The sequence below is a fragment of the Nuphar pumila genome, chromosome 6 (genome assembly GCF_984573655.1).
Source record: "Nuphar pumila chromosome 6, dmNupPumi1.hap1.1, whole genome shotgun sequence".
NCBI lineage: Eukaryota > Viridiplantae > Streptophyta > Magnoliopsida > Nymphaeales > Nymphaeaceae > Nuphar > Nuphar pumila.
In genome coordinates, this window is record NC_143254.1 from 10,523,135 (window position 1) to 10,550,619 (window position 27,485).

The following is a 27,485-nucleotide window of genomic DNA, read 5'->3' on the forward strand; positions in this document are numbered from 1 at the left end:
TTGGGATGCAGTGCATACCAAATCAGAATTCTATTCTTAACCGGATTTTACTTGCTTTTTTTAGAATCTGGCTAATTGGATTCAGATTCAGTCTGATATCTGACCCAAACCCAATGTATTGACATCACTAATCTATTGCCGGCAGGGATGTAAACAGTTCAGATTTGGGTTGCAGCAAATACCATATCCGACTAATCAGATGCAAGCTAAACGTGATTTAGATTTAGATGCTAAAATGCTCTTATCAAATCCACTTTTTTATATGTAAACGGATTCGGACATCTCTTAAAACCAGATATTAATTGGATTTAGTAGCACAATATAAAAAACCATAGAGTAACGGATAAAATCCGACCCATTGACATTCTAGTTGCCTGGGCTTGCCTTGTTTTCTCGAAAGGAAAAAATGTGAACTAGGCCGCTAGGCAGTGGCATGCTATCCCGACTTTGTCCCTCGAGACAGCACAAATAAAAGGAACTGCTGATGAGATGAAGACTCGGACTGCATCGGCGAACCCTCCTGACTTACGCACACACAGGGATGAAAACGAAGAGAGAAGAAGAGGAAGGAGCAGAAGATGATCTTCTTCCGGAGACGAAGAAGCAGAAGTTGGTGCACGAAAATGATGACGACAACATCGACGTTCTCAATGCGGTGAGCAACTCCCTTCTCCCGCTCGCTTCCTATAGCGACGACGACGATGAAGACGAAGAAGAAGAAGAAAGACTGAGAAGAGGAGGAGGAAGAAAAGACGAAGAAGATGATGGTGATAAAGAAGGAGAAGAAGAAGGGGAAGAAGAAGAATCGTACGAGAACGGCTCGAATGCAAGCCCTCCTCGACAACGGCATGTCGAGATCCGAAGGGATTGCCCTTATCTCGATACCGTCAATCGCCAGGTTAGCACCAAAGCTTTCCTTAGCTTTTGATTTTCCTTCTTTCGTTGTATTTTTTGTGGGTTTTAGCTCCCCAATGAGTTTAATGTGTTCGAAAGCCTGGTAGGAAGAACACCCAACTTTGATTTGATGATTTTGGCGCTTGATTTCTACGAAATCAAATCAATTTAATGCAAATTAGGTTTCATTTGATGTTATTCGGAATGTTTTCATGATCATATTTGGGATTTATTAGCACCCAGTTGCTGTATCATCGTTTCCACTCACTACCCGTAAGGTTAGGAGGTTGTGGATTTGGTGTTTTAGATAGATGATGTTCGTTAAATACTCGAAACTGGAGATATATTATATGAAATGCTCTATTGGTGATGATCATTTATCATATTTGATTCTTTAACTATGAAGAAAAGGACTAGCCTTGGACAACAACAACCAGTCTTCCGTTGATCTCAACTTGTATAGGACAAAACAAAAGATAGCTTCGGATTTTATTTGAAATTTTACCTAGTAGGATGGGCTTTTCTTTGTTGAGGGAAACAACGGAATTCATTGTTAGAAAGAGTTGGGAGGAGGAGTTGATATTACACTTGAGTGTTTGAGGGCATGTCACCCACTCATCCAAAATACCAAGATGCTGCAATTGTCTTATTCTATGGGAACAAATCCACTTTGGTCCTTGCTTAGGAGTTTGTGATTCTTAGTCCAGCATCCTACAGGTAGCAACAGAAAGCAACATAATGTGTGATATTTTTCGGTATAGAGCTGTGAAACATTAGAGTATATTACCTTCAATATTGAAAGAAGGGAGCAATCAGCCAAAACAGTGTAGCCTGTGCAATTGATATAAACAGAATATTCTTGCTTTCTTCATTCCTGCAATGCTGATATGACTGTATTTTGGATCCTCTACATGTGTTATTCTCTGGAGATTAGGCATGAAATATAGATTGCATGCATGCTGATAAAAAGTGCAAAAGTCCACTAGGGGTTGGACCACTGAATAAATTGCTAGTATTCTCACTGTGGCCTACGGTAGTTTCCCAGATGAAAGCATGTGATGCGGAAGAGGACAGGAAAGATTCGGACTATTGGAAACATACACTTTGACAGGTCCAACACCATGAACGTGTTAAAATGTAATGTTCTTTATTTATTTATATATATATATATATAGAGAGAGAGAGAGATACATTTACACACACATATATATATAATATATATATATATATATATATATGTATGTATGTATATATATTTTCAAAACCCGATAAAGGGTGTTTCGGTCATTTCCCATTTTGCGCATATTCTCATTTGAGAATATAATTGTATTTTTCTTGTTTTTACTATGAATATGAACCAATATGAGAATTTCGTTGGGGCGTTCCCTACTGAGCGATGCGTTGTACTCTATAGGCCCGGAGGCAGTGATAAATGGGCAAGGGTTGCTAGGTCGTCGCCCGGAAGCGACGCGTCACACCAGCGCCCGGGTGTGGTGTCAAATAGGCAAGGGTTCTCTCACTTTGTTGGACGGGTGGGGGTAAAGAAGTTAGTCCAAGACCATAAAATTAGGTTAGCCACTTGGAACATAGGATCTTTAAGTGATAAGTTGGTAGAGTTAGTAGATGTTATGTGTAGGAGAAAGATTGATATTTTATGTCTACAAGAGACCAAATGGGTAAGTGAGAAAGCAAAAGTGATAGAACCTTGGGGATATAAGATTTGGTATACATGAATAAATAGGAATAAGAACGGAGTAGGGATTGTTATGAGTCGTGAGTTTATAGATAATGTAGTTGAGGTCCGTAGGAAGGGTGATAGGATTTTACTTATTAAATTAGTATTAGGTACAAATATTATTAATATTGTTAGTGTTTATGCACCTCAAGTAGGTTTAAATGATTCCATTGAGCGTCAATTTTGGGAAGATTTAGATGGAGTAATATAAGGGATATCTTATGGAGAAAGGCTTTTCATCGGCGGTGACCTTAATGGGCATGTAGGCATTAGTAGGGATGGATTTGAGAGTATCCATGGAGGCTATGGTATAGGAGAAAGAAACGAAAGTGGAGAAAGGATTTTAGATTTTGGTTTGTCCTATGATATGATCTTAGCAAACACTTGGTTTAGGAAGAGGGAATCTCATATAGTAACATTTAAAAGTGGGGTTAATACGAGTCAAATAGATTTTTTCCTACTTAGAAAGAGAGATAGGGGTTGTTGCATCGATTGTAAGGTTATATCGGGAGAAAGTGTAGCTACACAACATAGAGTCTTAATTTTAGATCTTAGAATTAGACAATGCCGCAAAAGGGATAGACATAGGATATATCCTAGAATTAAGTGGTGGGCACTGAAAGGAGCTAAACAAGGAATGTTTGTAGAGCGGGTAGTTAAGGAAGTTGATTGGTGTCTCGAGGAGGATTCAGAATCTATGTGGAATAAGATAGCGGGTGGCATGAGAAAGGTGGCTAAGGAGGTATTGGGTGAGTCTAAAGGCGGTGCACCGCTAGGTAAGGATACGTCGTAGTGGAACGAAGATGTCAAATTAGCTATTAAGGTTAAAAGAGAGTGTTATAGAAATCTAAGTAAAAGTCGTGATAATGAGGATTTGGAGAAGTATATGATAGCAAAGAAGGAAGCTAAAAAAGTAGTTTGGAACGCGAGGGATAAGGTATATAAGGAGGTTTATAACAAGTTGGATACCAAAGAGGGCGAGAATGATATTTATAGGCTTGCAAATATGAGAGATAGGAAATCGAGAGATCTGGGTATGGTTAGATGTATCAAAGATGAAACGCAAAGGGTTTTAGTCAAAGATGAGGAGATTAAGGAGAGATGGAAAGATTATTTTGATAAGCTATTTAATGAAAGTCATGCTCAAGATCTTGGAGACTTTTCCATTCTTTTTCATGAGATGAATCGTGACTTCATACGCAAGATTCAAAAGATAGAAATTGCAGAGGCTTTGAAGAAAATGAAATCAAGAAGGGCAGTTGGCCCATATGGTATACCTATCGAGGCTTGGAAATGCTTGGGAGAGAAAAGTTTGGAATGGTTGACAAATCTTTTTAACAAGATTTGGTGGACAAATAAGATGCCGAATGAGTGGAGGAAGAGTACTTTGGTACCTCTATATAAGAATAAGGGTGATATACAAGATTGCACAAACTATCGGGGTATAAAACTCATGAGTCATACTATGAAACTTTGGGAGAGGGTGATTGAGTCTAGGTTGAGGAAGGTTGTCATGATATCGGAGAATCAATTTGGTTTTATGCCTGGAAGATCAACTATGGAAGTTATACATCTTCTTAGACAACTTATTGAGAGAAATAGCAAGAGGAACAAAGATTTGCATATGGTTTTTATTGATTTGGAGAAGGCATACGATAGAGTACCTAGGGACGTTCTCTGGTGAACAATGATGAAGAAAGGTGTTTCTCTCAAGTACATTTGTATAATTAAGGATATGTTTGAAGGAGTAGTAACCAATGTCCGCACTTGTGGAGGGGTGACAACCAATTTTCCTATAACGGTTGGGTTACATCAAAGATCTGCTTTAAGCCCTTTCCTATTTGCTATAGTGATGGATGAACTTACGAGATCAATTCAAGAAAATGTGCCGTGGTGTATGTTGTTTGCTGATGATATTGTTTTGATTGATGAGTCTAGAGCTGGGGTTAATGCTAAGTTAGAATTATGGAGACAGACATTGGAAGCAAGAGGTTTTAAGTTGAGTAAGAGTAAGACAGAATACATCAAATGTCGATTTAGTAAGCAACGAAATAGAAATGAGAGTGTAGTGAAGCTTGGTGAGCAAGAAATACCGGTGGATGATTCTTTCAAATATTTGGGATCTATCATTCAAAAGTATGGAGAAATTGATGGAGATGTAAATCATAGGATAAAGGTTGGGTGGATGAAATGTAAAAGTGCAACTGGAGTATTATGCGATCGTAGAATGCCATTGCGGTTGAAGGGAAAGTTTTATAGGATGACTATTAGGCCTGCTTTACTATATAGTACGAAATGTTGGGCTGCCAAGAGACATCATATTCAAAAAATGAGTGTAACTGAGATGCGTATGCTGAGATGGATGTGTGGAAATACAATAAAAGATAAGATTCAGAACGAGGAGATACGTAAGAAGGTAGGCGTTGCACCCATTGAAAATAAGATGAGAGAGAATCGTTTACGGTGGTTTGGACATATTCGACGAAGGCCTAATGATGCTCCAGTTAGAAGGATGGAGAAATGAGAAAATATATTAGTTAAAAGAGGTCGGGGTAGGCCTAGGAAGACATGGATGGAGGTGATATGAAAGGATATGAATGCTTTGAACCTCACCGAGGACATGGCATTAGATAGAAATGAATGGAGGAGAAGGATTCATGTGGAAGACCCAAAATGATTTTCTTTGTTGGTTCATATCGCCGACCCCAATTGTTTTGGGATGAAGGCGTAGTTGTTGTTTGTTTATTTCTTTTAGTTTTTCTTTTTTCTTTTTTCTTTTTTGTCATTGATATAACATGGGGGGGCCTCAACACATACGTTGGAGCCCCCTCCAACGGTTATATTTATAACCGTTGGAGGGGCTCCAACGTATATGTTGGAGCCCCCACACTCCTCCAACATGTATATATAGGGGTGATCCCCTTCAAGCTTTCTCAAGCTTTTTGTAAAACCCCTTTGGGATTCAGTATATTGAAATTCATATTTTTTATGCCTTTGTGCATGTGTATCCGTGCCTTTGTGCACTTGTGAAAGTTCTCCTTGTGCCTTTGTGCACACTTCTTGTTTCTATATTTGTGTTTACACACAAATTCTCTCTTTTATAGAGATTTTCACATTGTATCATAGCATTGTTGTTTGGAGAAAGAAAACCTTGTGGTTCTTCACAATATCGAGTGCCTCGAAAAGCGTGCCTTCAACTTTTTGGTGATTGGCGTGAAGACTCCTCTCCATCTAATATTTTAGAAGATTACTACAAGTAAGATTTAAAATCTTATTGTGGTACGTATCCTTTTCTCGCATCTTGCCTCTCTTATGGGTGAAAAAGACTTACATTTTTCTCTTGACTTCAAGCTTAATGGCTCCAATTATTACGTATAGGTCAGAAATATGGAAGTTCATATTAAAGAAAAAGGGCTTTTGGGTTACGTTCAATGCTCGATTCCGGAACCAGAACCGGAACCTAAAATCACTTTGGTTGAAAGAAGAGAAATTAAAATTCTTGAGGGAGATGAAAGAACCAAGGTTCTTGAGGAATATAGCAAAAACCATGAGTGAGAAATGAAGAACTTCAAGATCTTGTCATGGATCTTCTCCTCCGTTGAGACAAGAATCAATGCCAATATTATAAAGTTCAAAAAGGCATCCCAAGCATGAAAGTACCTTGAAAAAATGTACACTTCTAGGGACTTGTCCCATAAGTATTATCTCCAAAAGAGGGTGTTTACTCTTCTTCAAGGAAAAATGACTATAAGGGAGTATTTTGCCGAATTCTCTTCCATTTGGGATGAGCTTTCTATACTCGAACCAAAGTGGAGTGGAGAAGCCATGGAGCTTCGTCATAAACAATTAGAAGAAGATCAATTCTTTAATTTTTTGAATGGGCTAAGGCCCGAGTTTGAGCAAATTAGATCTTCTCTTCTATCCTCCTTCACCTCTCCCTCTCTTGAAGATGTCATTACAAAATTAAGTGGAGAGGAAACTCGTATGGGCATTAGCCAGCAAAATCTAAGTGTTCTTGCAATACCTATAAATCAAGAAGAGTGTGATGGGGTGAATGCTATTTCTAGGCCTGGGAACAACTTAAGGACATATAAACCTCCTTATTTTAAAAATCAAGATCAGGGATCCAATGGTGGACAAGGCGGAAGAAGGGACTATAGTAAAATTGTATGTCACTTTTGCAAGGAATCGGGACACATCAAACTGGTTTGTCCTAAGTGAAAGAAATTATTGGCTATGACAACCACATCCCAACCATAAAAAGAAGAAAGTACATCTACTTTCACAAATGGAGCTCTCTCTCTCTAAATCAAATTATGGAAGCCCTTCAACCTTTTCTTAAGGAAGTCATTTCCGGTGCCACCGTATCTACTCCTTCCCCTCCAGGTAAAACTTCTTGGCTTTTAGACTCGGGTGTTTCATTTTATATGTCTCCAAACATCTCTTCTCTTTCCGAATATTCTAAAAATTTGTCATCATCTTTTGTTTCAACCACGGATGACACTTTTCTTAAAATTAAGGGGATTGGAAACTTTGAAACTCAAAATTTTTTTATTCCCAAAATTAGATTTATACCAAAATTAAATTTGAATTTACTTTCCGTCTCTCAACTCTCGGACCTTGGATGTGACATTCAATTCTCATCTAATACGTGTTTAATAAAGGGTCACCGGTCCGGGAAGTTGATTGGGGAAGACTCTAGGAAGGGAGACTTGTAATATATGGACTCTCTTCAAAATCCTAAAACTTCTTTTTGTAATGTGGCCCAACATAAAGACATAAATGTTTGACACAAAAGACTTGGTCATCCCAACATCACCAAGTTATCCTATTTGCATTTTATTAAAAATTTGTGTAAAAGTACCTTCTCTTGTAATGATTGCATTCTTGAAAAAATGAGAAGCATGTTTTTTGAATAAAGATCTATGTTTACTACCAAACCTTTTGAAATTATTCATTCGGATGTTTGGGGACTGATACCCGTCATATCCAAGGGAGGCTTTGCTTATTATGTGATTTTTGTGGATGTTTTTTCTCGGTATTGTTGGATATATTTTCTTAAACATAAACATGAAGTCTTTTCATGTTTCAAATCATATAATATGATAATTAGGAATCAATTTAATAGTAACTTAAAGATATTTAGGACCGATTTCGGAGGTGAATATCTCTCCAATGAATTTAAAAAATATCTTGAAGACTATGGTATTGTCCATCAAAGATCGTGTCCTAAGACCCCACAACAAGATGGGTTGGCCGAAAGGAAGCATAGGCATATCATTGAAACCACTAGAACTCTACTTATATCCCAAAGCATTCCAAAAAAAATTTGGGCCGAGGCGGCTCTTGCATCCGTTTATCTTATTAATCATCTTCCATCCAAAAATTTAGATAAAATTTCTCCTTTTGAGACTCTATATGTAAAAGAACCCGATTATAATAGATTGAGAATTTTTTGTTGTAAGTGTTTTGTTCTTACCGATAAAAATGATAAACTCTCACCAAAAGCCATTCCTTGTGCTTTTCATGGCTATTCTGAAACCCAAAAAAGATTTCGATGTTATGATACTAAGAATGATAAGTTATATGTCTCAAGGAATGTAACGTTTTTGGAAAATGATAGTAGCTTTGAAAAAAATGATTTGATTTATTATCTAAAGAGACGATCTCTCTAGTGATGATGAATTTGTTAAAACATATGTAATAATACCATAATACTCGATAGGGGTATTATGGTCATTTCACAAAGTACCCCATAGGGGTACTTATTTTGTTTCTCATATTTCCCTATTTTTTATTTTTCTTTTTATTTTTATTTTTGTATTTTTTGGATACCGAAAAGGGGCCCCACAATGGAGTCGTTGGGGCCCCCAACGGTCACATATGTGACCGTTGGGGGCTCCCAACGACTCTATTGGGAGCCCCTTTGGTCTCCTCTTCTTATAAATAGGGGGAACCCCCCATGTATGTAGTATTGCTTTTGAGAGCTCCTCTTCAATAATAGTGATATTATTTTTCATGTGTGTAGCCTTTTTATAAGGCCCTTTGTATATCCCTTAGTGGATTTTCTCTCTCGTGCTTGTTGCATTTGTCCGTGTGGGACATAGTGAATGCTTTAGCATTCTTGGTTTCTTCCGCTTATTTCATTACATGGTATCAGAGCCATAAGATCTTCTAAAGGTAAAATCTTGTCTCTCTCTACTTCCTTTCTTTCTCACATCTTCCTTGTGTAGCAATGGAAGTCAAGATCGATCTATCATTCAAACTCAATGGAAAAAATTACATGATGTGGGCATCCGCAATGGAGAATAATCTCAAAGGCAAGAAGCTTTGGGGTTATGTAATGGGAACCGTTCCGGAACCCCAACTTAAGCTCACAAAGATAGAAGGAGATCAAGAGAAAGCACTTGAAGGCGATGCTCGTCTCAAGGCCATTGAAGATTATAATCATCAAATGGAAGATTGGGAGAGCAACCATGCAAAAATCCTTGCATGGTTTATGAATAATGTCGAACTTAAGGTATGTGCAAATATTGCAAAATTCCGCCGGGCAAATGAAGCTTGGTTTTTTATGAAGGGTATGTTTACCCAAAAGGATCTTGCAAGAGCTTATTTCTTGCAAGAAAAAGTAAGAACCACAAAACAAGGCGACATGAGCATACAAGATTACTATAGTGCTCTAAATCCTTTGTGGGATGAATTGGCTCTTTTAGAGCCTAAATGGGTATCTATGGAGGATGTGGTTCTAAGACAAAAACAAATGGAACAAGATAGATTGTTTCAATTTTTATTTGGGCTTCGTCCCGAATTTGAACAAGTGAGATCCTCACTTCTCCATAGATCCACGTTTCCTCCCTTAGAAGAAGCTATTTCCGAGATTACTCAAGAAGAGACTAGGCATAGCATGGGAAAAAGCATAGAGGAAGTTCTTGCCGTATCTAAACCCGGCAATCATGTTAAAACATACAAACCACCTCATTTTGGTAAGCAAGGGAGTGGTGGAAGAAAAATGATTATATGTCACCATTGTTATGAGCCGGGACATATTAAACCCGTTTGCTCAAAGCTAAATGGGGCATTCAAGCCAAAGGTGGCTTCCGTTGAAGAATCTACCACCAAAGAAGATGACGGCAAGAACGGGGATCTCAAAGACACTCTTGGACAAATCTCCTTGGCTCTTCAACAAATCTTAAAGGTCACTTCTTCCACCTCCGGTGCCGCCATTGCCTCATCATCACCTCCCGGTACGTACTCTTGGATTTTAGATTCCGGAGCTTCTTTTCACATGACCCCTCATGAAAATGCATTAACCAATGTGCACACCAATTCAAAAATGTCTTGTGTCTCTACGGCCGATGGAACTTTTCTCAAAATAAATGGTGTTGGAACTCTTGATTCTAAAAATGTTCAAAATTTCCTTGTTCCAAAAGTTAGAATAGTTCCAAAATTAAATCTTAACCTCTTTTCCGTTTCTCAAATAGCCGACCATGGATGTGAAATATCTTTCTCATCCCAAGGGTGCTTTGTGCAGGATCTCCGGTCCGGGAAGCGGATTGGGCAAGGCCATAGGAAGGGAGACCTTTATTTTATGGATAATTTAATGCTTCCAAATACCTCATTTTGTACTTATGTCCAAGACAAAAATATTGAAACTTGGCATAAAAGGCTTGGACATCCAAGTTACTCTAAAATGTATCTTTTTCCTTTTGGACACAAGTTTTGTAAAGAAAAAGATATCAATTGCAAAGATTGCATTTTTGGCAAAATGAAATCTACTCCTTTTCCTATTAGATCCTTTGTGACAACAAGACCTTTTGAATTGGTGCATTCCGATGTTTGGGGGCCATCTCCGGTTCTATCTAAAGGTGGTTATTCATATTATGTTACTTTTATTGATGATTATACTAGATATGTATGGATTTATTTTCTTAACTTTAAATCGGAAGTTTTTAACTTCTTTAAAGAATTCCATGCAAAAATTCAAAATCAATTTCAAAGTCAAATATCCATTCTTAGATCCGATTCGGGTGGAGAATACTTATCAAATGATTTTCAAGCATATCTAAAACAACATGGCATTTGTCATCAAAAATCTTGCCCAAGAACTCCTCAACAAAACGGTCTAGCGGAAAGAAAACATAGGCATATTTTGGAAACCACTAGATCCTTACTCATTTCTAAAAATATTCCTAAAAATTTTTGGGCCGAAGCCGTGTTAACCTCCACCTATTTAATCAATAGGATGCCATCTTCAAAATTGAATAATATCTCTCCTTATGAAAAACTTTTTAATATGACACCCGACTACAATCGTCTTCGGATTTTTGGGTGTAAATGCTTTGTTCTTTTACATAAAAGAGATAAATTGTCACCTAAAGCAATAGAATGTGTATTTTTAGGATATGGTGAAAATAAAAAAGGCTATAGATGCTTTGATCATAAAAACAATAAGTTATTTGTCTCCAAAGATGTAACCTTTTTAGAAGATGAAAATGGATGACATATTGGAAAAATCAAATGAAATTGATTATATATTTATCAATGATCTTTTAGAAGATTCAAATGATGACTCTTTGAGTCATCCGGAAATTTTAGAAAATACTCATGATTCTCATGATGATGATGTATCACCAACTAATGGTGACAATCTCCAAGTATACACTCGGCGTGAGGAAGCCCAACCTATTAGTGCTTTAGAAAAATTCTTGCGGCTTAATGAACCCCTAGAAGAAACCTCCCTTAGGCGTTCTTCTAGAGAATCAATTCCACCTAATAGGTTTGTCTCATATGAAACTCTTTCACCTAAATATAGAGCTTGTCTAATAGCCTTGCATTCTTACTATGAACCCTCCCATTATAATCAAGCAAAAAGTATACCTCATTGGGTTGAAGCAATGAAAGTTGAACTAGATGCTTTAAATAAAGCTAAAACTTGGGAAATAGTTCACCTTCCTCCAAATAAGAAAGCTATAGGATGTCGATGGGTCTACAAAGTCAAAACTAAAAGTGATGGTTCCCTAGAACGCTGTAAAGCTAGATTAGTTGCTAAGGGATACTCACAAGAATATGGCATCGATTATGAGGAGACTTTTGCTCCCGTGGCTCGCATGACAAGCGTTAGAACTTTAATTGCGGTAGCATCATCTAAGAAATGGCCTATATTCCAATTAGATGTTAAAAATGCCTTTCTTAATGGTCAGTTGAATGAAGAAGTATATATGGATCCTCCGCCGGGAATCAGTGTTAACCAAGGTCAAACCCTTCGGTTATTAAAAGCCTTATATGGTCTTAAACAAGCCCCTAAGGCTTGGTATGATAGATTTAGTGCTATCATGTTACAATTGGGATTTCGCTCATGTTATACTGACACTGCTCTTTTTGTTAAAAATGCAGGTAATAGTATCATCATCCTTCTGCTTTATGTTGATGATATGATCATCACTGGCAATGATGACAGCGGTATTCTTAAAGTTAAAAATATGTTAAAACATAATTTTGATATGTCTGATCTGGGTTTTCTCAAGTACTTTCTTGGCATAGAAGTTGCATACTCTCCTCGAGGGTATATACTGTCACAGATGAAGCTTGCTGCAGACATATGTTCCAAATCTGGGATTTCAGATGATAAAAAGGTGGAGACTCCCGAGGTTATCAATGCTAAACTACGACTGGAGGATGGAGTTCTGCTGGACGATCCTACGCCCTACAGGCAACTCATAGGCTCCCTCACCTATCTGACTATCACCAGGCCCGATATTGCTCATGCTGTGCACTCTGCAAGCCAATTTCAGCATGCTCCTACATCTGTGCATATGAGTGCTGTGCTCCGGATCATTCGATATATTAAAAATACTTTGACTAAAGGGCTATTCCTATCCTCAATCTCTTCCTTAGATTTACTAGCTTATACTGATGCTGACTGGGGAGGAAACCCAAATGATCGAATCTCAACTATTGGTTTTTGTGTATTCCTAGGAGATTCGCTAATTGCTTGGAGGTGCAAGAAACAGCAGAAAGTCTCATTGTCTTCTACTGAAGCAGAATACAGGGCTATGGCAACCACTACAATGGAGCTGGTGTGGCTTCGAAGTCTTCTTCAAGATATGGGAGTCGAAATTACCGGGGCTTCGAAGCTTTGTTGCGACAACAAAAGTGCTATCTACATTGCCAGCAATCACACTTTCCATGAGAGGACGAAACATATTGAAATGGATTGTCATTATGTACGTGATGAATATCTTCGTGGGACAGTAACACTGCCATATGTCACTTCAGAATATCAATTTACTGATTTCTTCACCAAAGCCCTGCCTGCTCCTCGCTTCTTGTTCCTCCTTGGCAAACTTTCGGTCATTCCCCCGTAAAGTTTGAGGGGGGGTGTTAAAACATATGTAATAATACCATAATACCCGATAGGGGTATTATGGTCATTTCACAAAGTACCCCATAGGGGTACTTATTTTGTTTCTCATATTTCCCTATTTTTTATTTTTCTTTTTATTTTTATTTTTGTATTTTTTGGATACCGAAAAGGGGCCCCACAATGGAGTCGTTGGGGCCCCCAACGGTCACATATGTGACCGTTGGGGGCTCCCAACGACTCTATTGGGAGCCCCTTTGGTCTCCTCTTCTTATAAATAGGGGGAACCCCCCATGTATGTAGTATTGCTTTTGAGAGCTCCTCTTCAATAATAGTGATATTATTTTTCATGTGTGTAGCCTTTTTATAAGGCCCTTTGTATATCCCTTAGTGGATTTTCTCTCTCGTGCTTGTTGCATTTGTCCGTGTGGGACATAGTGAATGCTTTAGCATTCTTGGTTTCTTCCGCTTATTTCATTACAGAATTAACATATGATAGTGACAATGAATTGGTTGAAAACAACAAAGATTCTAATCTCCCTACTTCTCAAGAAGAAAATATAACTAGAGTTCCTATTACCTATACTTATAGAGATAGAAGTACCTTTAGAAGTGCTATTGAACAGTACAATAAACCTAGCAAATCTATCTCCTCACATGATACAAATCCTAGAAGAACCGAAAGAATTAGAAAAACTCCCTCTAGATTCATATCTTTTGATTTTTTCTCTCCTAAATATCGGGCTTGTTTAAGTGCCATCCACTCATATTTTGAACCAAAATTTTTTGAAGAGGCCAAAAGATGTGTTGAATGGAGAGAAGCCATAGAGAGCAAACTCAAAGTACTTAGGAAAGCTAACACTTGGGAATTTTAAAACCTTCATAATGGAAAGAAAACTATAGGATGCCGATGGGTGTTCAAAGTCAAAACCAAGAGTGATGGATCTCTTGAGAGGTATAAAGCTCGCTTAGTGGCTAAAGGGTATAGTCAAGAATATGGGATTGACTATGAAGTGACATTTGCTCCAGTAGCACGTATGGTTACTGTCAGATGTCTCATTACCATAACTTCAATTAGAAAATAGAATATTTTTCAAATGGACGCCAAAAATGCCTCTTCAAATGGAGATCTTAATGAAGAAGTCTATATGGATGCTTCACTTGGCATGAAAATCCCTAAAAATAAAGTTCTCCGTCTTCGAAAAGCTCTTTATGGCTTGAAACAAGCTCCCAAAGCTTGACACGATAGGTTTAACAATGTAATGATAGAAAATGGTTTCTCTTCTTGCTATACTGACATTGCATTGTTTGTTAAGAAATTTGGTGCATGAATTGTTATATTACTGTTATATGTTGATGATATATTAATAACAGAAGATGATACAAAAGGAATCAAGAGCATTAAATCTATCTTGACTTCAAAATTTGAAATGTCAGACTTAGGATTTCTGACATATTTTTTGAGAATTGAGGTTGCTTATTCTCACAGGCTATTTTTTGTCTCGAACTAAGCTTGCTTGTGAGATTCTCGACAGATCAAGAATCGCAAATGACAAGGTCTGTGAAACTCCTGAAATAGTGGGTTCGGAGATGAAGATTGATGATGGGATTCTCCTAAAAGATCTCACACCTTACAGAGAACTGGTTGGATCTCTAACGTATCTTAGCATTACTAGGCCAGATATCTCTCTTGCAGTACATGTTGCTAGTCAATTTCAACATGCACCTACTACGGTTCATATGAGTGTCATTCTCCACATCATCAGATACACAAAGGGTACAATAAACAAGAGGGTGTTTCTATTTTCTTCATCTGAATTGAATTTAATTGCTTATACTGACTTTGATTGGGCAGGTGACCCGAATAACCGTCACTCCACCACTGGTTTTTGCATCTTTTTAGGGGAATCTTTAATTTCTTGAAGATGCAAGAAACAACAGAAGGTCTCACTTTCATCCGTAGAAGCCGAATATAGAGCCATGGCATCTACTACCATGGAGATTGTTTGGATTCACAGCTTGCTGGAAGATATGAATATTCAAGTTCAAGGGCCCACAAAACTATATTGTGATAATAAAAGTGCAATTTACATTGCAAAAAATCACACATTTTATGAGCGCACGAAGCATATTGAGATGGACTGCCACTATGTTCGTGAAGAATACTTAAGAAGAACCATAGACCTTTCATATGTTACATCAGAATACCAACTGATAGACTTCTTCACCAAAGCGTTGTGCTCTCAAAGATTTAACTTCCTTCTTGACAAACTTTCGGTTATGTCACCCTAAGTTTGAGGGGGGTGTTAAAATGTAATGTTCTTTATATATATATATATATATATATTCAAAACCTGATAAAGGGTATTTTGGTCATTTCCCATTTGCACATATTCTCATTTGAGAATATGAATGTATTTTTCTTGTTTTTATTTCTTTTAGTTTTTCTTTTTTCTTTTTTCTTTTTTGTCATTGATATAACATTGGGGGAGCCCTCAACATATACGTTGGAGCCCCCTCCAACGGTTATATTGGAGCCCCCCCACTCCTCCAACATGTATATATAGGGGTGATCCTCTTCAAGCTTTCTCAAGCTTTTTGTACAACCCCTTTGGGATTCAATATATTGAAATTCATATTTTTTATGCCTTTGTGCATGTGTATCCATGCCTTTGTGCACTTGTGAGAGTTCTTGTGCCTTTGTGCACACTTGTTGTTTCTATATTTGTGTTTACACAAATTCTTTCTTTTATAGAGATTTTCACAGAACGGTCTAGGGAAGAGTTCTATAGTTATTTCTCCATATGGTGAGAATTTGCAGATTCATTTTATCTAGATTTCCAGTATATGTTTAAGATTAATTTGGTAGGTCCTTCTTTTGACATTTGATGTGATTCAAAAACAAGGTACACTTTCTTGACCAACTGTCTTGTTCAGTTCAGTGTAGTAGATTCCTGCTGTTGAATTTCAAGGTATTTTTACTTTTTTCAACAAAAATTACCTAATTCTTGGTTGAAACCTATTCTAAGTTACTTGTTGATATCCTCAATAGCACCACACATGTTTGTAATTCTTTTTACTAGGAGAGTGTACATGATACCAAAAAAGACTTGAGACTTCCAAAATTTTTCATACCTGCAGGGAAGGAAATATAGTTCCTGAGCTCTTTTATGGATGTTCATATAGGAAGTCATTGGCTCATTATAAGTAATAAATCTGCTACTCACCATTAAAGAGTTCCTGCTATGAGCACCTTCATTGTGGTTATCATATAATTGAATGAGGTTACAGTCCTATCATGTATTGTCCATCTTTTATTTTCTCACACCATCCAAGGGTGAAAATATTTTTGAGATTTTTGCAAGCATTAGAGTTGTATAAGGGCATTTAGGTGCCCAATGTGGTAACTGTCTCCCATTTTGAACATGCTTGTGCACTGGGTGACACCTGATACCTATGGATATATAGATACTCCAAGCACTAGCCTACCCTAATAATATGCACTGTATATTCGACAATTGTTTAACTAATCACTCCATTTGAGTGTTAGATCGGTTCTGCATAGTCTGTGGGACTTTTCAGTGTTAGAACGTTTCTTCATGGCCTTTGGAATTGATTATAGCTTATGGTCCTAATTTTCTGCAAGTTTTGTCTTTTTCATGTTTTCTGCAAGGGCAAGTAACCCGGTTCTAGAAGGTCTCTGTCTCGTACTTCTGTTCTTTCCTGTACTTTGCTTGTATTGTTGGTGCGACCTTGTGTTTTCCCTTTAACATATGCTGATCTCAAATTGCATCCTAGAAAATCTTATTTATTTGTCGCAACTAGAGGTGTTATTGGGCTATGATTGCTGAGTATTTTTTATGTAGATGTGTTCCATTACCATTTCAAGTTTTAGGCCTAGCTGCCTAGGTATCTCTTTTTCTTATTTTCCATTAGTTGGAAGCTTTTTAATAGAATTAGCTCTTCCTTGAATGCACCCATCTCATAGCCTGTTTTAACTTTTAGTTTATGTTGTTCTAACAAATTTTCCAATGGTCTCATCATTTTATGGCTAACTGGAAAGATTTTTTTTAATTCTTTTTCCTAAAACTTTGCAGGTGTTGGATTTTGATTTTGAGAAGTTCTGCTCAGTTTCTTTGTCTAATTTGAATGTATATGCATGCTTGGTTTGTGGGAAGTATTACCAAGGAAGAGGAAGAAATTCACACGCATATACTCACAGCCTTGAAGCAGATCACCATGTTTATATAAATTTGCGAACAGAGAAGGTCTATTGCCTTCCAGATGGCTATGAGGTTAATGATCCATCATTAGATGATATTCACCATGTCTTGAACCCAAGGTAAAGCATCATTTATCTGAATTTTTCTTATGTTTACTGTTATCATGTTGTATAACCTCTTATATAATTAATTGCTGTCTGCCTCTTTAATTTTATATTATTTTGTACTTTCAACAGAAGGAAAAAAAACTCATGCACAGAATTTCAGTGACCCAAAAAGACTGCTTTATTTGAACAATCAAATCTGTGGAATAGAGTCAATAGACCTTGGATTTTTGTATGCTGATGTACTTTTTGTCTGTTTATGATATGATTGTGAAAATCTTAGCAAGCAGCAACTTACATGTACACCAGTTAATGTTTTTAAGAGGAAATTAATAACATAAGCTATGTCACATGGACGCGGCTAAAAGGACATGGGATACACCTTCTTGCATATTTTACCATTAATGACAGTATATAAGTTAACACGAGATGAGGTTAAGCTGGAGTATCCCTGTGACATAGCATGAGAGTTTTGTGAGTTATAATAATCATCATAGTAGTAGCAGTATTAGTTGCGGTATTTATTATTTATTGTTGTTCAAAAATGCGAAAATGACAATGAAAACCAAAATATAAATGCTGTTCATGTTTATACCGAAGAAAAAATTGAAAATAAAACATTTGCAATTTTTTGGAGAAGAGGAGATAAAATTTTCACATTATATTGACAGTTGCATAATATAAAGCTGCTCTTTTTGCTCTAACAATGATACTGGGAGAATCTCTTCAAATACTTCATTTTGCAGTTTCAATATTTTTTTTGTGTTTCATTTGTGTATGCTTCCCCATCTTGTGCTGTTTTGACTTTGATGGTGATCCTTGTAACATTTTGTAGCTGGAGCCCAATCTACTTAATCTTTAAAACAAATAGGCATTTGATTGCATTGATTCTCTCTTTTTTCTCTAAAAAGACTCATTCCATAGAAAAAGAATGCAGTCAATGGCTAGGTTTCTTGACAACAATTAATGGCGGAGAAAACAGGAGAATGCAGGTATATCATATATGTTTCCAAGATAATCTCACCAACTTTGCATCATCCTTTATCTTCTGTGGACATCACTTTGACATGGTTCCTTCATGATGAAATGAAACATAGCCTTTGACCCATAAGAGGAGTCTCCATGTAGTCGATTTTCTCTTTTTTTCTAAAAAAGTAGACTCTTATTGATAGAAAACGAAAGTTGGTAGTGTTTGTATCACCAGGATCTGTTGCAGTGAAGAGGAAGACACGATGGGAAGGGCTAATACCAATTGGGTATCGACTGCAGCCAATATCACCCGCAGCCCTGAAATTAATTATTTATAGTTTGTGTTTACAAACTATTTAGGGTACTAAACTGCCCTACAACCAAAGATGAGAATTACAATAAAGCCATTAAGTGGCACATAGCACACACGGGTCTGGATCTGGCTCCAGACCCATACTGTTTTTCACCCCCCCTCAAGTTGTGCATGGTCTTGTACCATGAACAACTTGTTTTTGAGCTTCCAAAACCTGTCTTTAGTTAATCCTTTAGTGAACAAATCTGTTACTTGATCTTCGGTTCTCACAAATTCAGGTTTAATCTCGTTCTCTTCAACCTTCTGCCGCACGAAATGTTAATCTATCTCAATGTGCTTTGCTCGACTATGGTGGATTGGATTAAATGACATGTTGATGGCACTTTGATTATCGCATAGCAAGGATGACTGCAAAATTTCTTTCCCTACTTCTGTCAATACGTGTCTAACCCACGTAACTTCTGCAGTGGCAACAACCATAGATCGGTACTTTGCTTCAGTTCTTGACCTAGCTACAACTTTCTGCTTCTTACTACTCTAGGAGACCAAATTTTGTCCAATGAAAACACAATACCCCGAGACAGATCTTCGCTCATCTGGATTCCCGACCCAATCTGCATCACTGTAGACAACAATTTTATGCGCCCTTTGTTCTGTCGGCCTTTGCCTGTAGAGAAGTCCATCACCAATTGTCCCCTTTAAATATCTAAGGATTCTTTTGACCGCCTCCATGTGCCCAGCGTGCGGTTCATGCATGAATTGAGATACTTGATTGACTGAGTAGACAATGTCAGGTCGGGGTGAACGTAAGATGCTATAACATCCCAACTAGGCTCCGATATCTGGTAGGGTCGTCGTATAAATCCCCATCTTGGGCACTCAGTTTTTGATGAAGAATGCTCGGAGTGGCTAAAGGCTTACAGTCTTTCATACCTGCTTTGCTCAGGACATCCACTGTGTATTTGTGTTGGGTGAGTGCCAACCCGTCTTCTCTTCTATCAACTTCCACCCCAAGAAAGTATCGCAAGTCTCCAAGGTCTTTCATTTTGAATCTCTGATTTAGCAGTTGTTTCACCTTTGCAATGTGATCCTCTGAGTTACTTGGAATAACAATATCATCCACATATATAACCAGTAAAGTGACTACATCTTCACTTTTGAAAATGAACAAAGAATGGTCTAGAAGAGATATGCCAAAACCATATTTTTGTATCTCAGACGAAAAACTGTCGAATCAGGAGCGGGACGCTTGCTTCAGCCCATAGAGGGCTCTCCTCAATCTGCAAACGTAGTTCCGAGGATCCCCTTCTGCATATCCAGGAGGTTGTTCCATGTAGACTTCCTCTTTTAAGTCGGCATGCAGGAATGCATTTTTACGTCAAACTGACTGAGCTTCCATCCATGTTCAACTGCTAGGGAAATGATAATTCTAATGGTCCCCATTCTCACAACTGGGCTGAAGGTCTCGTCATAATCCTGACCTGGCGCCTGTGTAAATCCTTTAGCTACAAGTCTTGCCTTATACCTTTCAATGCTTCCGTCTGGCTTGTACTTTATTTTGTACACCCACTTGCATCCTACAACATTCCTGTGGGGCGGTCTGGGGACAACCTCCCATGTTTCACACTCATTTAAAGCTTCCATCTCATCATTCATGGCTTCTACCCATTTCTTATAGTTATTTGCTTGATAGAATGTTCAAGGTTCATCCTCTTTTTGTAAAGCCGTTAGAAACAACTGAAAATCCATAGAGAAATTGTCATAACTAACCCATCTTTCAATTGGGTGGCGAACACAAGTGGATCTCCTAACATCAAGAGCATGCGAGGAAGTGGATGGTTGTTCAGTCCCTTGTCTCGAAATTGATGGATTCTCTCCATTTCGTCGAGTGTAAACGATGCCCTTATACCTGTCTGGTCCAGGCGGTAAAGTCATTTCTCTTGGGGTTGGTGTCTCATCCTCTGCGCCAGTATACCCTTGTGACTGCATACAACTTGAAGGAAAATTATCATCAATTCTGCAAAAAAGTTCTGAGCTAAGCCAAGGATGATAAATTTCGCCCGGTGGAGGATCTGCAGGAGTCATGTTGGTTTAAAGATCAAAGTTCAACTCATCAAATATAACATTCCTCGATATCTTGATGTGTTTGCTTATGGGATCATAACATCTGTATCCTTTATACTCGTCTGCATACCCTACAAACTTGCACTTTAATGCCTTGTCCTGAAATTTGTGCCTCAAGGACCCATCAATATGAACATAGCAAACACAACAAAAAACGTGTAAGTCATGGTAGTTGGGATGTACACCAAGAAGAGAGAAATAAGGTGACTTATTTTTCAAAAGAGTCATAGACAATCTATTTATCACATAACAATAGAATAAAAAGCTTCCGTCCACAAAGAAATAGGGAGATTGTTGTCATGCATCATACTCATTGCAATCTCAACAATACATTTATGCTTTCGTTCAGCTATGCCATTTTCTTGTGGTGTATGAGGGCAAGACACTCTTTTTCCTATCTCATTAATTTGGAGAAAATGTATGAAGTCACTGGAGGAAAATTCACCACCTCCATCAGATTGGAAATGTTGAATAGATTCAGAAAACTGATTTTTCACTAGAGAGTGGAAGTTTTGAAACAAGGAAAAAACTTGAGATTTACTTTTCATAAAGTATATCCAAGTATAACGATAGTAGCTGTCGACAAAAATTAAGTAGTATCTGCTTTCAGAACTAGAAGTAACAAGAGCAGATCCCAACACATCAAAACAAATAATCTCAAAAGGCTTTGAAGCTCTTTTATTAACGGAATTAAAAGGCAGTACATGACTTTTGCATAGACGACAACTGGAATACATCTGATCACTCATTCCTGTATTCATACTATCCTTAGGAATGAGGTTATTGGAAACAAGCTTTTCAATAAAATGACTCCCACAATGACCCAACCGACTATGCCAAACATATGGCTTATTACATTCATAACACACTTAGTCAACACTGAAGATGACATGGGGAAATTCTTTGAGATGGAATGACTAGGACGAGTAAAATCCAAGATATGTTCTTGAAAGACGTACATGTCCCCTTGCCTTTTTCCCTCAACGAATGTTTCCCTCGTGCGAAGGTCCTTGACCTGCACAAAAAAGGGAGTGAATTCAACTGAGGCATGATTATCATCGACAAGCTTGGAGACAAAAACAATGTCTTTCTTAATATTGGGAGCATAAAGAACATTAGATAACTTAAGAGTAGAGGTTGACATAGGAACAATGGAGTTTCCAATGTGAGAGACAAGGTGATGAGTTCCGTCTCCAGTGACGATGTTACCTTTACCAAAATAAGGGATAGGATTAAGAATCTTACCAGCATCACCAGTCACATGGGTTGTTGCATCGGAGTCAACATACCAAGTCCCCTGATCACTTTGCTTCAAATTTAATCCTGCCAATGCAGATAACAGTAACTCTCTGATTTCATCATTAGCCTTGACACTACCAGACTCTCTCTTGATATCTGTTTGTGGGGACTTTCCTTTATTCTGAGGATTAAACCAACAATTTGCCTTAATATGTCCTCTTTTATTGCAAAGATAACAAGTGTGTACTGTCTTTTGCCCTTGCGCATTTGGCATCATATTTGGTGTAGGCAGCAGTCCACGTCCACCTTGCCCTCCCCGTCCTTGTCCTCCTCTTCTACGAAACCCAAAACCTCCTCGTCTTCGCCCATATGACATTCCTGTAGCAAGAACCTCCTGAGCATGTGTGTGAGAGTGTGACTCCTCAAAAAAACCCTTCAAAGTCATTTCATACTGAATCAACTTGGCGTGCAACTCTTCAAAAGTAAAGAGGACTGGCAAGCACAATAGAGAAGTAACAATCATGTTATAATCAGGCCCTAGCCTACTCAGAGTCTGCTAAACCATATCTGTGTCACTTACCGTGCACCCCACAATGGCAAGCTGGTCTGTGATAGTCTTCATCTTATTTAAAAACTCCATGATGGTCATGCTGTCCTTTCTGAGCAACTGAAACTCTCGCTTTAAAAACACCATTCTCGCCTGCGAAACTTGAGAATATGTCTGAACTAATCTATGCCAAAGCTGGCTAGCTGAACAATCATCAGGTATAGCTACGAGCACTTCCTGCGATAAAGTTGAAGTGATATAGGCCACAACTGACTGTTCTTTCTTTTCCCAAGTCTCGAATTCTAGATTTTTGACATATACAGTTGAGATCGCCCATTTGTCATCTTTTCTTTCACATGCAATAAATTATGGAGGGACTGAAGTAGTTCCATCCAGATGACGAAGGAGGCCTTGAGTCCTTATAAAAGGAATAATCTGTCTCTTCCAAGTCAAGAAGTTTGAGTCCAAGTCAAAAACAAGTTGATTAAGAAAGCTCGAGGAAAGGCCCGAATGAGATGGGAAGGACGAGAAAGAATCCATAACACAAGAGGAAGGAAAATGCAAAGCACACACAAGAGGTGTAAATAAGATTAACCGTGAGCCGTCCTTCTTTACCACCCCCCCCCCCCCCGCCCCCTTTTTTTTAGGGTTTAGGGTCAACAACTGTTCACAGGCTCGAATCTGAAATCAGCTGCCAATAGACACGTTCAGATCCTACAATTAACCAATATTTTTTGCCCTTTTTTTATATAAATATATACTTTGCCTTGAATAGCATGCAAAACAGATATAAAACGCAGTACACAGTAGCAAAAGGAACTTCCCAGAAAACCCAAGCACATGAATGGGGAATACTGGGCTGAAATTGGGTGACACTTTGAAAGGTTCTCAGAAAGCCCAAGCACGTGAATGAAATAGATCTCAGAAATAGAAGTGGCTGAAACTGGGAGGACGTTGATTCTTAAGGAAGGGGCAAGATAACAGGGAATAGATGTAATATCCAGAGCTAACGTTCAGTGGGGAGAGACAAAAGAGGGATAACGGGAAGTGGATGATCTGATTTTACCAGATCATAGACTTGTTATAAAAGAAAAAAGAAAAGAAGAAGACTTCACGCAGGAATAGATTTCAGTAGAAAGGGAGATTCAGATCGTGAAAAACAGATTCTGTTTAGAGGCAGATTAGGTAAAAGAGAAGAGAGAGAGAAGCTATGGAAAAAAAATTGACTTGGAGATCAGACGTCTCTTTGGTCATACCTTTTGGAGACTTCTTCAAACCCAACAGTGGTCTACTCTGATACCATGTTAATTTTTGTATCACCAGGATCTGTTGCAGTGAAGAGGAAGACACGATGGGAAGGGCTGATACCAACTGTGTATCGACTGCAGCTAATATCACCCGCAGCCCTGAAATCGATTATTTATAGTTTGTGTTTACAAACTATTTAGGGTATTAAACTGCCCAGCAACCAAATATGAGAATTACAATAAAGCCATTAAGTGGCACATAACAACACACACGGGTCTGGATCTGGTTCCAGACCCATACTGTTTTTCAGGTAGTAGTCAATGGCTTTGTTGCTCGATAACAATTAAGAGGAGGGGAAAACTGGAAATTGCCAGCCAAGATTCATCCTAGATGTTTCGAAGACAGTCACAAATTTCGACAATATTTTTAAAATATCGTGATATTATTGCTGTATTTTCAACAAACGATATTATAGATAAAATATCATGATATTTTGAAAATATCACCAATTTGATAAGATCGTGATATTATCACGAGAATATCCTGATATGCTCATGATAGTATCATGATATTATCAATTGTTGTTACTGTTTTTATTTATTTTCTAATCTTAAATATGTTTTTCTTCTTTATTTTTCATTTTTTACTTATTTCTTTTATTATATGTATTTTATTATCTAAACATGATATTTTCTTACTTATTTTTGTTATTTTTATATACTTTTATTATTTTAAGTCCTGAGAGTTTTCACCAAACCTATAATATTGCGAGAAATGCCTCGCTGAGATATATCCAATACCGATATTTGTGACTATGTTCTAAGATAATGTCACTGACTCAACATCATCCTTCTCTTTGGTAGGAATCTATTGACATAATTCTTTTATGACAAACTCAAACATAACCTTCTTTGGCCAATAACAGTTCAATACTTTACTAAGAATAGTCCTAGGAATAGCACTTCTAGAAAAAGTTAGCTTAGATTTGAGTATCCTATCAAATCAATTGTTATGCAAACCGATGGTATTTTGCCACTAATCAGAGGAGCACTGATTTATGTATCATAGACTGGTAGTAACTTTTAGAAGCTTTACATCCTGATCTCCAGCATCACTACTGGATGCCACTGCTGGTTGGAGAGTTTTTCTGTCCTGTTCCTTGTGGATTGACTTTCTTAAAGACTTCCACCTAGCACAACGGGCAACTCTTTAGTTGTGCTTGCGTATGATAAGATATTGAAATTAAGGGCATGACACTTTTGAACCTTTCCAAGAGATCTTGAAACTTGGCAACCAGGGATAAAAGATGTTTGAGTAATGAGCAAAAAAAAAATTATTCTAAAGCTTCAGCTGCAATTGGAAATGCCAGGAGTGAATGGCCCATTTGAAATTTAGTTTAATCTGCAGATTGGACTAAGATGTCATGTTATATCTGGGTGAATGGATCCTAATCGATCATCATAAATACTCTAGCCTTCCAGCATTCCCCTTCTTTCTTGCTTTCTGACCTATTTTGCCTTGGTGACAGAAAAGTAATGTGTGCGGTCACATACACACAAACATATTATAGCCACCAAAAATCATGTTATCTTCAATTTATCACAATTCAAGAGCCTCTTTGTAAATGAATACTCCAAAATCGTGTGCTATATTAAAAAAAATGAATAATAATAATAAAGAAAACTCTAAAAATGAAAGTATTGCAGTATCATCACAACAATTCGCTGATGTCTTCCAAGAAATTGATTTTTTTTAAATCTGAAGATTTCTTGAGAAAGCCACTTTTTTTAATTCCACCGAAGAAAACCCTTGCCAATGTTATTGCAAGACCAATACCGGTTGCTATATATTTGTCTACATGTGTGTTACTGTTACCAAATAATTTGGTACTGTTAAGTCATTTTTTTGAGGCTGAATGTTTTAGCATTCTATTATATCAGCTACTCGTTCATTATAGGCTATCATATTATTTTGATGGACATATCAATGTCGTAAAAAACATATCATACAATACAACATGATGTATCAGTATAGTGGGACCTGAATTGACAAGGTACAGGGCCCCGTAATGTCTAATCACGACTGTACTATATGATATGACTGGTACCATACAGTCTACTGTTTCTCAGTGATTTTCCACTTTTGGGTGGGGTTTGTTTTGGCCAAGGGGATCCTTTATTTTCACACCCAAACCTTTAAAAAAAACAATCATTCTCTCGATTTTCCATCAAGGCATCAAATCACCCTACAAATTTGAGGATTTGTCCAAAACCATGCCCCCAACATGTTTTCCTGTTTTTCTTTCTTTTGGGAGATCCACCCTCATGTAACCCAATAGAACCTTAAAAGTTGTTTTTGTGAGAGATGTACCTAGGGGCGGAGCCAGAAATCCAAGTTAGGGTGGTCACACACACATCCATGTTAAAAATTGTATATACATAAATGTATAGATATATATAATTATATATAATACATGTATATTTTTATATTTTTATATTTTTTTCTTTTCTTTATTTTATTTTTGCCTTTTTAGGTTGCCTAGTTCCTTTTGAACTAGACTCAAACTAGTCAACATCAAGATGTTGACTAGTTTGAAAAGCCATTGGCGCTAGTCCAACAGCTACAAATAACAACTCTTTTATAGTCTCTTCAAGGCACTTCTCTCCCTCTCTCTTATATGTAAAAATAGGGGTAACTCCCCTCTCATTGTAATATGCTTTTATTTTTATATGAATGAAATCAATTTATTATTTGTTTCTTGAGCTCTCTCGTTTGTGCCCTTTGTGGGTTATGGTTATGGTTATGGTGTCTTTAATAGACACTTGTGAGCATTTGTGCTTTTGTAAATGGTTCATTACATAGTATTAGAGCTTAGAAGCTTCTAGATCTTGGAAAGTTGTTGCCTCGATTTTCATGCCATTATGGCAAGAAGTTTATTTGTCTTGTTTGTGATTCAAGTATTCTTGTGCTTGCATAGTTGAAGAAAAGAGTGGTTCGTTGGTTTAAAAGATCGTTGACTCTACTCAAAAATCATGGAATTGTGATTGTGTTATTGCTCTTTCTCCTTTTTCTCATATTTTCCTTTTCTTTCTTTTTCATCTACTTTCTCTTTCCCTCACCCCTGTAAGAATGGATGACAATAATAAAGTCACCATCATGCCCATAAAACTAAATGATACCAATTATGTGATGGGCTTCAATTATTAAGCACCACATTTAGGGGAAGGGGTTGTGGGGGTTAGTCGATGGTTCTGATTCGGAACCAAAATTATTTCTCATAAAAATAAAAAATGAGAAAGCGACTTCTTGTAGAAGGAGAGAAAACTAAGGTATTAGTTACATATGAGAAAAAATGGAAAGAACGTTGGATGAGACATGCCAAAATCTTGTTTTGGCTAATTAATAGAATAGATATCAAGAAATGCTCTAGTCTTGCAAAGTTTAAGCATGCCAATGAGGCTTGAAAATACCTTAAAAATATGTATTCCTTCAAAGATATTGCACATGTGTGCAATTTACAAGACAAGGTGTGAACTATGACCCAAAGGGACAAAAGTATTAGAGAATACTATAATAAATTGTCCAAACTTTGGGAAGAGTTGTCTCTTCTTGAACCAAATTGGCATTATTCTAAAGATAACGAGTTTTGTAAAAAATAACTTGATATGGAACATTTTTACTAATTTGTAAATAGTTTGAGGCCGGAATTTGAAACCACCAAATTGACCC

The 27,485-nt window shown here is 37.4% G+C and overlaps 1 protein-coding gene across 1 annotated transcript in view; it reads left to right on the forward strand.

The window, feature by feature from the left end:
- The first annotated feature begins 413 nt into the window (after positions 1–413).
- Positions 414–27,485, forward strand: part of LOC149833929 (uncharacterized) — a 39,928-nt gene continuing 12,856 nt past the window's right edge. The window contains exons 1-2 of the mRNA XM_090011117.1: positions 414–898; positions 17,087–17,331. Coding sequence (XP_089867243.1) covers positions 542–898; positions 17,087–17,331 — 602 coding nt within the window. The 5' untranslated portion in view covers positions 414–541. The remainder of the gene's footprint in view (positions 899–17,086; positions 17,332–27,485) is intronic.